The sequence below is a fragment of the Miscanthus floridulus genome, chromosome 10 (genome assembly GCF_019320115.1).
Source record: "Miscanthus floridulus cultivar M001 chromosome 10, ASM1932011v1, whole genome shotgun sequence".
Classification (NCBI taxonomy): domain Eukaryota; kingdom Viridiplantae; phylum Streptophyta; class Magnoliopsida; order Poales; family Poaceae; genus Miscanthus; species Miscanthus floridulus.
The window spans coordinates 65,648,752-65,663,457 of record NC_089589.1 but is presented as its reverse complement, the minus strand read 5'-3'; the positions used below and the strand labels follow the sequence as shown (position 1 = coordinate 65,663,457).

The following is a 14,706-nucleotide window of genomic DNA, read 5'->3' as shown; positions in this document are numbered from 1 at the left end:
TCTCGCTGTAAGTTCATATCAGCCAACTGCTCCTGCAAACTAGCTATAGCACGTGCCTGTCTCTTCTTCTGCTTTCTCCCCTTGAGCTTATCCTGACCACGCAAGCCAGTCAAAGTCCAGTAGGTACTCTCGAGACCCTCATACGCTCTGATGGCGGCGAACATAGCGCTCATTGCCTGGTTGTCGCTAGCCTGTCCTTCAGCTGGACCTCTGACCAGGGCACTTCCCTGAGGCTGAACCCAAATGGCATCACGAGGATCATCCCTAGGAAAAGTGCCAGCTAGAGCTGCTGCAAGCTCACTGGGAAATCTGCTCATAATATCCCTGATGACACGGAAGGCTGCTCCTTCTGCACCCTCAGCAGGAGTGCGACCCTCAAACTCAAAATGCCAACCATCCCAATCTGGAGCATCACCGAGAGCAGGAACCAGTGATCTCCACCACTGCAAGTCCATCCTCTGCTAACTGGCTCTCATTCCAAGAGTACACCGGTTCTTGACCCTCTGGGTACCCCACATCATGGAGCACTCTCCAAAGCAAAGTCGGCATGCCAAACTCGCTCAAGAAGGTGTCCGTGGTGCGGTGCTCCCTTAGGGCCAACGGACGTCGAGGTGCTCTACCTCCGGTGGACTTACGGGCGGTCTGCTTCGTGCGGGCCATCTGTAGCAAAAATTCTTTTATTACCCCGGGGAAAACATATTTTTGGTGATACAACTTTTATCAAAAGGAGATAATCAATTTATAAGGGGAGGAATGCATGACATGAATGAAATGCACAAGTAATATGATGTATGTACGTGCCGTACGTTCTCACAAACTTATGAAATGAATAATTTCTAACGACGAATTCGGTGGCATACTAACGATCTCTCAAATACGTAACTAATACGTTCTATACGATAGCGTTGTTATGTACCTGCAGAAGATTCATTTCAGCCCAATTCCCAATGAATGCATAAAAGCAGTAAATTTTATCTACACGTTCTACACGAATCCCCAGATACGTGTACAACGGTAGTAACTACCCGAACCATCGTCCTATTGACGGCATCGCCTCAACAGACGGAAGACCCATACATGAGATACCTTTGTAAAACATGCGTAGAACATGTAATTACTCCAGCATCATATAAGCATTCACCCTAGATCGGCGGTGTATCCGATCATGCTCTCACAACTCACACTTACCGGGGCGTAGAGGCAATTGATCCATACACTACCACTCAAACAAGTGGCACTCATACAATAGCACGCCGTATGAGCGACGAAAGAGAAATATGATGCAAGAACCCCAAGTCAGTACTTAATTAAGCCACCTAGAGTCCTTAACTGGGCATAAAGGATATGACCACTGGCACACTTTATAGTTTGAAATCACGTTTTTCAAATGCCTTTTTGTTTTAAATACACTTGTGAACAGTAACACGCTAAACCATGCTCTGATGCCAGCTGTAACAGAACCGACCAATTATACGAAATTAAGTAAGAAAATCATCCGCCAGAGCAGACGATTTAGCAAACTTAAGCCCGTATAACCCGGTAGTCCGTGAAATCACGAAGGATTTCAAACCAACTTCCATTCCAGCCAAGATCGTAATAAGTTTAGCGGTCACCATCACATATTACATAAAAGTTCGCAATCTCAGATACATCAGAGTTTCAACATAGTTATTACAAAACAAGTTCGAATAAAAGTAGCGGAAGTCATTTGTCAAACCACACACACACTCACGCGAAGTTCAAATATAGTGCCAGCGAATGATCATCTCCAACAAAAGCATCAGACGAGACGTAAGGAATGACCATGCCCATGGTCCTAAGCATCACCCATCGCAGGATAAAGGCAGTTGATACAGTAGCCGTAATACATCTGCCCATCTGCAACAAGTGGGAATAAAACCCTGAGTACGAGAAGGTACTCAGCTAGACTTACCCGACATAACCGAAAATAAGTGACACCAAGGATTATGAAGGGCTTTATAGTAGGGTAGCTGACTCATTTGCAAAAAGAAGCATTTTTAGCATTTCAAGACCCTTTTTAAAGCATTATTGTCAAGTTAATTGTTATTAACCTGTCGACTAGATTTGCACCTATACTAGAGCAAACATGTGATTAAGCAGATAATGATAACCAATGATCATTAAACAACTTCCATACTGTCATATTCACTATAACTGTCCAAGTGTTCCATAAACATTTACTACGATGAAGTAACTCAAGTCAAGTGCTCACTGTCCAGGAGCGATGGCGATTCGAATCGATTCCTAACCAGCTGGTGATTTATTCCTTACACAAACCTCACTCACCCGCTAAAGTGAGATATTGATCACCGAGTCAACTATCCAGGAATCTCGAGTTTGCCAGGAACCACATGTACCCGGGGGCCGACCGACTGCACTTTGGTCTTATCATCTCGCCCCCGTGTCCTACCACACCTGCTCCGGCACAGTGCGTTGCGGGCAATCTACTCGGCCCGAATAATCTCCCAGCTTCGCGGTCGGAAGGTACTTTATCCGGCCAGCTAAATGTAAGGCATGCGTTCAACATGACTCGAGGCCCAACAACGGTCGGTCCTTAATCGACACAGACGGAAAGCACTATAGTCCAAAACTCTGCAAGTCTCCGTCCGGTCTCAATTTCATTTAACACTTAGTTATACCATGACTTCATAGTCATCCAAGCAGATCCAGGTAACCACCTATAGCTCGCAGGTGACAGGAAATCACCCGACTTCTACCGGTCTAAGCCAGCTAAGCATTGACTCGACTAGCGGATACCAGGGTAACAAGGATATAGTATAACAAAGGTAAACAAGGTATAATGCAGCAACGATTGCAAACAACTCCTGAACGTAATGCATCAATTAAAGTAAAGCATTGAATTAATAATTGCAAACCGGGAGAAAATGCTCCGGGGCTTGCCTCTCTCGAAGGAGCTCGGGCGGTGATCGGGGCACTCCGGAAGTTCCTCAACGTCCTCCTCGTCGGCTTCGGGCACTTCCTGTGGCTGCACCTCGAGCTGCTCCTCGGGCTCCTCGGGTATGACGACTAGGGTTCTCGGTTTGCGATCCTGTATGATGCAATGTGCGTAAGCGCGTATGCAAACGGTGCATCGAATGAGATGAATACAATGGATATGTTTGAATGCAAGGTAGTCAACATCATCCAAGAACATATACTACAAGCACATGTCATCTACTGCATTCTCTTCTACTCCTAATATGCTAAATCAACACATCTTATTAATTGCTTCAAAGATACACCAAAGCTTTACTAATTTCTTAATCACACAAAAAGCAACACTTAATTAAACCTTAATTAATAATAGGTTTGAATAGCAACCTCTATTTTTCTTGCTTAGAAAAATCTTAGAAAATTACCCTAGCACAATACTACCCTAAGTAGTCTACTATCAGATTTTCATGGTATTTGAATGAGTGGATTAGCCTACACAAAAATAACAAGCTATGGCATAATTATGAACATAAAAATACTTTGTACTGTGAAAAGTGTCAAACAACAGAGTTAGTATTTTTCCTATGTTCTTCATAGCATACAATGACTGATACAAAAATTATCACATGCATGTTTTATACAAAGTTTGCTCCCTAGCTAAAATAACAAAAATCAGCCATTAAAGGTACTTGAACTACACCTCAAAATTTTCCCACAGCACATGCATGAAACATATTTTTCCTAGGAAGTACATTACATAAGAAGATTAACAAACTTGGAATCATATTTTTCTGAAGCCTATAGATTTTTCTACAGATTTTTCAAGTTATCAGCAATATACATGATTAAATAAAATTCTATAGAAAAGTATCTCAAAAATGACATGCAATAATTTTCCCAAGTAGATCTGATGATAAGGAACCTAGAAAAATTTATTTCAACAGTTTTGGAGCAAATTTGAATACCCAAACATTTTCCAAACCATTTCTATTTTCAAATAATAAAGAAAAATTGAAAACAAATCATCCTATTGCTACTGGGCCAGCCCGCGGGAATCAATCGGCCCACTGCCACATTTGGCCTGCGCGGCCCGAGCGAAGGGAAGAGGGGAGGCGGCCCGGCAGGGCGTCGGCCCATGGCCTCTCGGCCTGGCTCGGCCGAGGCGAAGGCCACGCCGGCGTTGTGACGCCGCGGCGGCGTGGCTCGGCCAACGAGGCCGGCGGCCATTGCCGGCCGTGCCAAGGTAAGCTAGAGGGAGCATGTGGTTCGCGAGAGGCTGGCGAAGGCAGGAAGGTAGCCAGGCAGGGTGGAAAAGAGCAGGAAGGGGCGACTTCCACGGCGGCCGAGCACGGCGGCGCCATGGCCGACGGTGGCGAGGCGCTAGAAAGCACTACCTGAGGCTCGATCGGTCGCACAAGCGCGAGCACCACGTGCCGGAGAGCGAGGCGGAACTACTGGCGCACGATTGCTGGCCGAGGTGGAGAAGGCGCGGTGAATTTGGCCGGCGGGTGCGGTGGCGCGGCGAGGGGGAGAGTGGGGGAGCTCGGCGCTTGCGGAGAGGAGAGGCAGCGCGGGAGAGAGCAAGCGAGCGCACCGGCTTCAGCAGAAGTAGGAGGGCGCGTGGGCGCGGGCGCAGGGCCGGCTGCGACGCGCGGCGGCGTCGATGGCGCATGGCCGCCACGCGGCGGGCGAGCTCTGCCGTGGTCGGGACAACGACGCGACGCTCAGTGGGCGGGCGAGCGCGGAGGCAGGCCAGGCACGGCGCTGGGCTGGGCTGGGCTGGCGGGGTGCGTGGCGCTGGTGCGGAGGGTCGCGGCTGTAGGCCGGGCCGGCTTCGGCCGTGGGCCGGAAACGAGGCGGCGGCCCGCGAATGAGAAAAGCCCTTTTTCCATTTATATTTTCAAGAAAATTTTAAATGCCAGCTTTCAAATATCATTTTGAGCAAGAAAATGACATCTTTTGAAAATGTACCAAAAATGAAAGTTGATTAGAATTTAATTCTCTACAACTTTGCTTTTATGACCAAAGTCCAATTCTATCTAGATTTTGAATTATAAAATCAAAGTCAATGTTTAACTCAAAACCCTAATTTTTGGGGAATTATTTTTGAAGCAAAATTTTGAATTAATTTGAATACAAACTGTGCTCCAAAAATTGAACTAAATAATCCTAGATGATTTACAATAGTAGCCAAACATGTTTTACTAGCCTAGCAAACAAAATCAGGGCAAAACAACTCTAACAAATGTATGCAACATTCAGGTTTTACAACATGTTTCATATGTTTCGAAGCAGTGTTTCAGTTGTTATTTACATGATTAGGCATGTATGATTTGGATGCTTGATGATGCATGATATGTATGATTTGCAGTGCCTAAATGCTGGCATAACACCGGGGTGTTACAGTGGCCATCATGGTTATCGTGACCGCCATCGTCGTCGTAATGATGATGGTTTAAGAAACGTGAAAGTGTCTATTCCCCCTTTCAGTGGACAGGAGAATGCTGATGCTTATTTTGAATGGGAGACCAAGGTGGAACAAATATTTGATTTGTATGAATACTCTGCTGAAAAGAAGGCAAAGCTTGCAGCCATTGAGTTTAAAGGCTATGCCATAACTTGGTGGAATCAGGTCCGTACTGAATATCAGAGAGTTGGGCATGTTTGTATAACTTGGGAAGACATGAAGAGAGAAATGCGACATCGTTTTGTTCCAGCATATTACTCTCGTCATCTACATTTGAAGCTGAAATGTCTTGTGCAAGATACTCGTACTGTTGATGAATATTTTCAAGAATTGGAAATGTGTGTACTTCGTACAGGGATAACTGAAGATGAGGAATCCACAATGGCTCGGTTTCTAGTTGGCCTCAATAAACTGGATATGACAACCTACACATGTCTCACCGAGTTGGTTCATTTTGCAAAGAGGGCTGAAAGGCAAATTGCTATGTCTTACAAATACAATGCTTCATGGCGTCATTCCCAACAGCAAGGGGATGTCACGCCTCAATTCCAACAGCAAGGAGCTGCAACGCCCAAATCTTCATCTCGTGGAGCAAATAGATATCTTCCAACTTCTTCCAAACAATTGGATGTGAAAGGTAAAGCTGTGAGTTCAAGTCAGCCCACTTCTTCTACTGTAGCCACCCAACGCAAGACAAGCAAGATTGAGTGTTTTAAGTGTGGTGGTCATGGGCATAAGCAAGCTGAATGTCCCAATCGTCGTACTATTATTGCACTTGCTGATGGTTCTTATGATTCCCAAAGTGAAGAGGAGGACGAGTTTAACAATGTATTTGCAGATCTTAATCTTGACACTTGTGAGTATTCAGCAGAGGATGGTACATTTGAGCTAGGTCTAAATTGTTTAGCCATTCAACCTATTCCAACTTTTGCTCACAATGACCTATTACAAGATGTTGTTTCTCCATCTTTCGATGAGATTACTAGTGATGATTTTGATGAGTTGCTTGCTGATTTTCCTAATTTGACGCGTTCTATAATGAACACACCATCTCCTTCTTTGGTGGTGAGGCGAGTTCTTTCCACTCAATTTGTTGCTGCTGAACAAGGACAACGCCATAATTTGTTTCAATCCAGATGCAAAGTGAAAGGACAAGTGTGCTGTTTCATCATAGATGGTGGGAGCTGCAATAATATTGTTAGTGCTTTGCTTGTTGAGAAGCTTGGCTTATAGCCACGTCGCCATCCACATCCATACCATATGCAATGGTTGAATAATTCTGGGATAGTTAAGGTTTCAGCCATGATTCGTTTGTCATTTTCCATTAGTGATTATCATGGAGAGGTGGATTGTGATATTGTCCCCATGCAAGCATGACATTTGCTGCTTGGTCGGCCCTGGCAATTTGATGTGGACTCGGTGCATTTTGGATGGTCTAACAAACACACTTTCATTCACAATGACAAGAAGGTGGTTCTTATTCCATTATCTCCAGAGGAGATACATGCTTCAGATATGGCTCGCAAGAAAAGAGAGGAATCTGACAAAAGAAAATTGAGTGAGATCCCCAACACAAGTAAGGGAGAGAGTTCTAACCCATCCAGCCACATAAAGACTCATGCCAATCCTAAACAGCCACGCCACACTGAGTGTCTCTTTGTGAGCAAGAGTGATATGAGAGAAGTGAGAAACACCACAGCCCCATTCTTTGTGCTCTTGCACAAGGAGGTCCTACTTTCAACTAACGATTTACCTTCATCGCTGCCTAGTGTTGTTCTTGATCTCTTACAGGACTTCGAAGATGTTTTTCCCGATGAGATACCAGCTGGACTTCCTCCACTCCGTGGAATTGAGCATCAAATTGATTTGGTACCAGGTGCTTCTCTTCCAAATCATCCAGCCTACCGCACCAATCCCACAGAGACAAAGGAAATTCAGCGACAGGTAAAAGAGCTTTTGGACAAAGGGTATGTTCATGAATCCTTATCACCATGTGTTGTTCCCATTCTTTTAGTTCCAAAGAAAGATGGCTCTTGGTGCATGTGTGTTGATTGTCGTGCTATCAATGCTATAACTGTTCGATATTGCCATCCCATTCCACGACTTGATGACATGTTAGATGAATTGAGTGGTTCCATCATTTTCACCAAGATTGATTTGCGTAGTGGCTATCATCAAATCCGCATGAAACTTGGTGATGAATGGAAAACAACGTTTAAAACTAAAATTGGTCTCTATGAATGGCTTGTGATGCCATTTGGCTTGACAAATGCTCCTTCAACTTTTATGCGCTTAATGAACCATGTTTTACGAGCTTTCATTGGCAAGTTTGTAGTTGTTTATTTTGATGATATTCTGATCTATAGCAAATCATTTGATGAACATCTTGATCATATCCGTCAAGTACTTGCTGTTTTGAGGGAAGAGAAATTGTATGGCAACATTGCTAAGTGCACCTTTTGCACAGACCGTGTTGTTTTCCTTGGCTTTGTTGTTTCCGCAGATGGTATTCAGGTTGATGAAGAGAAGGTTAAAGCAATACAGGTTTGGCCTACACCAGTAAATGTGAGCCAAGTTCGAAGCTTTCATGGTCTTGCAAGTTTCTATAGGCATTTTGTCAAAAATTTCAGCACCCTCGCTTCACCCCTTAACAATCTCACAAAGAAGGATGTTCCATTCATGTGGGGCCATGACGAAGACCAAGCATTTCACACACTGAAAACACAGCTTTGTGAAGCATCGCTGCTACAACTTCCTAATTTTGGTAAGACATTTGAGATCGAATGTGATGCAAGTGGTATTGGCATAGGAGGTGTACTGCTGCAAGAAGGTAAACCTGTTGCCTACTTTTTTGAAAAGCTAAATGGTCCACATATGAATTACTCGGTTTATGACAAAGAGCTTTATGCCTTAGTTCGCGTTTTGGAAGTTTGGCACCATTACTTGTTACCTAAAGAATTTGTAATTCATTCTGATCATGAAGCATTGAAATATCTTAAAAGCCAAGGCAAGCTGAACCGTCGACATGCTAAATGGATTGAGTTCATTGAAACATTTCCCTATATTGTCAAACATAAGCGTGGTAAAGATAACATTGTTGCCGATGCCTTGTCTAGAAGATGTGCATTGATTACACAACTAGATACAAAAGTGCTTGGTTTGGAATCCATTAAAACACTTTATGCTGTTGATGCTGATTTTAATGAACATTTCTCTCGTTGCATTGATGGAAAAGGTTGGGATAAATATTATGTGCATGATGGCTTCTTGTTTCGGACTAACAAAATATGCATTCCAGCTTGTTCGATTCGTCAAGTTCTTTTGCAGGAAGCACATGCAGGTGGACTGGCTAGTCATTTTAGTGTCAAAAAGACATTGGACATGCTCTCTGATCATTTCTTTTGGCCACATATGCGACGTGATGTCCAGCGGCACGTTGGGTGCTGCATCGTTTGCTTGAAAGCTAAGTCCCGCCTCAATCCCTATGGTTTATATACTCCATTACCTATTCCACATGTACCTTGGGAAGATATATCTATGGACTTTGTTCTGGGGTTACCTCGGTCTCAGAGGGGGAGGGATTCTATTTATGTTGTTGTAGATCGCTTTTCTAAAATGGCACATTTTATCCCATGTCATAAGAGCGATGATGCTTCACACATTGCTGATTTGTTTTTCAGGGAGATCGTTCGTTTACATGGAGTTCCAAAGACTATTGTTTCAGACCGGGATACAAAATTTCTCAGCTACTTTTGGAAGACATTGTGGGCTAAGTTTGGCACAAAGTTGTTATTTTCAACCACTTGTCATCCACAAACGGATGGGCAAACAGAAGTTGTCAACCGTACCTTGTCAACCATGTTGCGTGCTGTGTTGAAAAAGAATTTGAAGCTCTGGGAAGACTGCCTTCCACATGTTGAATTTGCTTATAACAGGGCAGTCCATTCTACAACAAACTCTTGTCCATTTGAAATTGTTTATGGGTTTAAACCGCATACTCCCATGGATCTTTTGCCTTTACCATTACAGGAACAAGTTAACTTGGATGCTTCGAAAAGATCAGACTTTATCAAGAGGTTACATGTGGAGACAAGAAAGAATATTGAGAAGAAATCAGCACAATATGCAAAGCAAGCAAACAAAGGTAAGAAGAAGGTTACATTCCAGCCAAGAGATCTTGTATGGTTGCATCTACACAAGGATCGCTTTCCCCAACAGCGTAAGAGTAAGTTATCCCCTAGGGGTGATGGTCCATTCAAGGTTCTCCAATAGATAAATGATAATGCTTACAAACTTGAGCTGCCACCTGAATATTCCAATGTGAGTACCACATTCAATGTCAAAGACTTGCTTCCATTTCCTGGTGAGCCTGAGTCGAGGATGACTCCTTTCCAAGAGGGGGAGGCTAATGAAGACATTCCTAGCATTCACTCATCTCCAAATGAAGCTACACTTGATATAGCTGGTCCAATTACAAGGAGTAGAGCTAAACAATTGGAGAAGGAAATTCATTCTCAGGTGAACGCTAACCTTATGCTTAATAATCAGATTACATTGAATGAACCTATGCTTTTGAGTACTTGTTTCAATGTTCTAAGGAATGATGGAGTGCACAAACAAGCATGGGATGATGATGGATTCTGCCCGCCAAATATATGCATGGAACCTGGACGTGCATGAGAGAGGAAAGGCCATTCAACTACCATGAATATCAGCCGTTGAAGTGCAAGCAAATAATTTGGGAGTTAGGAATGCATGCAACCAGCAACTGGGTTGCTGTCCACACACGCTCCAGCATGCATGCAGAGAATACCAACCAGCTAGGCGCCCTACTAGGCTTGGTTATTAATAAAAGTAGTGCTGCAACTTCCCACTACATGTTCTCAATTATTTTCCACCAAACTGAAACTCCACTAGTGCTATATATCCCTGTAATGGATGATGTGAACAAGAACTCGTGATTACAATTTCAGAAATACCAACTCTTGGAATTCTTGTTCCAGCGTGAGTCTTGAGAGGCTTGCAAACTTGTTCTTTCGATTCCTGAGGGAGTTGTAGAACGCCAAACTGTGGTTCACCCAGTTTGTGCCTTCAAGTCTATACGGCGTGATTGCGTGGGCTGTTCGTCAGTACGTGGAAGGGTGATTGTCTCGGTAGTTCGTCGCATGGACAGCCTCATGGTGCATTGCTTCTTCACCAGGTCGCGCAACGACAATTTATCAAGTTCGTAGATCCTACGAGAAGATTGGGCCACAACAACTTGCTACACGTGCTGCATAGACGTGTGCCCATCAATATGGGAACTAGACTATGGACCTTTTTTAAGGTCCCTTTGTTTCGGTGCCAATGGGTGAAGGTGACCGGAGGTGGGGTAATAGTGGACCATCAGTGCGGAATGACAACAGTGGACCTCAACAATCTTGGTTATAGAGACAAACCATTCGTCTTAGCCAATGATGTGAATCAGGTGTTCTATGTGAAGGACATGTCTTCCAAACCATAGAAAGGGAAAAACAACAATGTCTCAGACAATGAGCCAAAGTGCCATATAGTTCTTTTAGGGAAAAGAAACATCGTGGAAATCGAGGACAGGTCTGACATGTTAGAAGATTATGAAAAGAATAACGGAATTCCGCCCTTCACAGTAAACAGTGATCCAAGCATCCTGCTAAATGATGATGACACTCTATGGTTAAGGTGCGATCATAACTAAGGGACATACGTCAAGAAGAAGTTCATTGCTATTCCCGCTTGATATGGTGATGTATTAGACCTATTATGTAATAATTGTGACTTTAGATTTTTGTGTCATGTTTGCATATTTTCTATGGTTTAAATGAATTTTCTGCTTGATGGTGGATTTCCTGTGGAGAATGTGTGCTGAAAAACCAAATGATCAATGTTAATAAGATGTGAAAACTAATTTCCTATCGAAAATCAATAGTTTTAATGATTTTAATTAAGTAGTACATTTTTGCGTGGTCAAAATTGTGATTATTATTTACACTTTGTTAAATATTTATAAGGTAAAACAAAAGAGTTTAGGTTATAGATTTTCTTGTGTACAATAATGCAAAACTAGGTCAAGAATTTTTTTGTAATTTTATGGCTAATATTTTATTTATTAGGCAATTAATAACTCTCTGCATATTTATAAAAAGAAATATATAAAAAAGGAAAAACTTCTAGAAACTGGTGGGAAAAATTTTTAGCCCACCTTTAGTCCTGGGTGGATCAACCACCCGGGACTAAAGGTGGGCTTCGTTTTCACGGCCCGCCAAAGAAACACCTTTAGTCCCAGGCTGTAGCTGGACTCGGGAGTAAAGGTCAGACCTTTACTCCCAGTTGTAACCATCATCTGGGACTAAAGAGCCTTTAGTCCTGTGCCATGGCTTCACCCGGGACTAAAGGTACCCCTTTATATACCGCGCCCTCCTCTTCCTCTCCTACTTCGCTGCTCGATCGATCTAGGCCTAGCTGCACCGCCGCTGCCATCGCCGCGCTTCGCTTCGAGCTTCGCCGCTGTCCCCACGTCGTTTGTCGTACACTCCGCCTCAACTCGTCACACACCATCTTCCCCAACCGGATCCAGTAGCCGTCAAGCCATGCTATTGCCTCATCTTCTCCACCGGATCCAGCAGTGCTGTCGCCCCCCAGCCACACCACCCTGGCCTTGCCTCGTCACACACACGCGCTTCATCCCTGGCCCCACATGCACGTGCACTTCTCTGGTCGACCAGCCCATGCGCGCGCCTCTTGCTCGTCCTTGTCCTCACTGATTGGGGCTAGCGCGTGTCGTCCTTGTCCATCCTCGCTGGAGCTCGTGTCGTCCTCGTCCTAGGCCTGCCTCGCTCGTCCATGCTGGAGCGCGCGTTGTCATCGTCCCAAGCCCGCCTCTTGCTCATCCTCACTAGAGCACGCGTCATCCTCGTCCCCGGCCTGCCGCCACCGTGATCGTCCTCGTCCTCGCTGGAGAGCGTGCGCCTCTGCGGCTCTCTTCTCCGACCGTCAAGCCGCACCGCCACCTCATCTCCACCGGATCCAGCACCGCCGCCACTCGGCCACCACCACCCCATGGCCGATCTTGCCTCGTCATGCCGCGGCTCCCGGCCCCAAAGCGCGTGCGCCCTCTCCGCCTTTGTCTTCACTGGCAGGATCCAGCCGCACCACGCGCGCATCTTCTTTGCGTCGCCATCCCACGCCGTTCGTCACCCCATCGTCCGCGCTGTCGTCGCCGTCGTCATCCTCTCCGTCCTCGTCCTCGCCGGAGTGATCATCAGCAATGTATGTGTGTACATCATGTGTGTGTGTGATGAGTTAGTGAGTGTGAGTGTGTGTGTAATCTGCGTGTGCATGCTATTTTTTTTGGCATAGAAAAAATTAGAAAAAAAATAAATAGAAATATTGTAGTGTATAATATATATAGTAATACAATATAGACAATTAAACAATATAGTTGTAGAAAATTATATTGAAGAAATATATTTGAATCTTCATAATTCAAAATTAAAGATTGATTTTATTAGTGCTATGAGTTTTTTGGTATATATATATATCTGAATTTTGATATATTGACATTATTAGTGTGACACGATTTTTGATATATTTATATACATCAATATGTTGATCATGATATATATCCTAATATCCTGAACTCACTCCAAACCCTAACCCAGCCGAGCTTCGCTCCAAACCCTAACTAGAGCTCGGCGTAAATAATAACCCTTAATTCTATAGTTATTTAAGTTTAAGCCCCTAGCTCGATGCATTAGCATATGCATGACTACTATGTGGTTTTCACATTTATATATAGTTCTTGTAATTAAGATGGCCGACCGGCAAGACGACTAGAACCAAAATGTGGCCACGATGAACATTATCAATGCTGGCACTCAATATGGCCCGAATGAGGCCGATAACAACGCGACGGATTTTGATGACGATGGCACTCAATGCTTATTAAATTTTGATGATGAGCAAGGAAATCTTGTGCAAGAAAATCCTTTCCAAGAAAGTGCTGGCTAGGTATATTTGTTAATAATCTTGCATCTCTAATTATATATATGAAATTAAACATAATTCCATTTGTATATATATTACTAAACCTTTGTGTTTCTACGTACGTAGCCCTCTGGATTGACGTCAATGAAAAGTAAAAGTGTACTAGGCCCAACAAAACCGTTGGAGGGCCGGTACATAATCACAGAAGTCGATCCCAATACCGACGAACCGCTCCTGCCAGCAAAGAATGAAAAGAAATTCATAAACCACTATGTGGTTCTTGTTAGGGACAAGCTCTCTATCAGCCTATGAATGGAAAATGAAGAAGGATGATCATAACATCAACTTTGTCTCTGAGTGAGACAAGGTCCTTCTTTGGGATTCAGCCACTGCACATTTTCAGCTACCAGAAGGTGAAGATTTAAGAAAAATAGTTAAAAGTTGAACAGTCAAGAAGATGGTCACACAATTCCAGACCTGGAAGAACAAGTTATACAATGAATTTGTCAAGAAGAATTTGACTCTAGATTTCAGGGATAATAGCCCGTACAAAAAGTTGAGGGATGACTGGCCTGAATTTATGAGGTACAAGACCTCGGAAGATGGTGAGGCATGGGTGAGAAGGAACTAACATAATACGCGACGAAAGGTATACCATCATAAAATGGGATCAGGTGGCTACAGGAGTACCATTCCTAGGTGGCAAAGAATGGAAGCAGGCTTACTTGCCAAAGGGATCCCACCATTTTTAATCGATTGGCCCAAACGCTCCAAGAATTGGTTTTTTGCACATGGGGATCACTGGACCCAGAGACCGGGGAGCCAGTTGTTGGTGGGAAAATCAAAACAACAGCATGAAGGCTTTTCGATATTGTAGATGCTTCTGCCAGTGGTGCCTTTGTGCCCAACCAAGAGAAGGATGAGCTGACGCATGCCCTCGAGACTCCTGAACACCCTGGGTGAACGCGAGGCAAAGGGTTGATTTCGTGGTTGCATGGCTTCCCTGAGGATGCCGCTAGCTACAGAAGCCACCAGAGAAGGAAGGACGAGGAGGCAGAGCAGATCCATAGGTTAGAGGAGGCAGTGCTTTGATTGCAGGAGCGAGAACTAAACATGGATGTGAGAACGCAAGAGGAAATCAATCGGCAAGTGGCACTACAATTAAGTAGACAAAGGCAGTCAACATCAGAGCATGAAGTCAACATTAGCCCCCTCAACTCAGAAGCAGCTGCACTTCCACTGAGCTCCTGAATCAAGATGACGCATTGCAGCACTTCCCTGTG

The 14,706-nt window shown here is 44.1% G+C and overlaps 1 protein-coding gene across 1 annotated transcript; it reads left to right on the top strand.

Moving 5' to 3' along the window:
* The first annotated feature begins 4,618 nt into the window (after positions 1-4,618).
* On the top strand, positions 4,619-10,102 carry LOC136488782 (uncharacterized). The gene is made up of 5 exons (XM_066485603.1): positions 4,619-4,711; positions 5,327-6,299; positions 6,918-8,674; positions 9,452-9,601; positions 9,971-10,102. Exons 1-5 carry the CDS (start codon positions 4,619-4,621, stop codon positions 10,100-10,102), a joined length of 3,105 nt encoding a protein of 1,034 aa, XP_066341700.1.
* Positions 10,103-14,706: the final 4,604 nt, after the last annotated feature.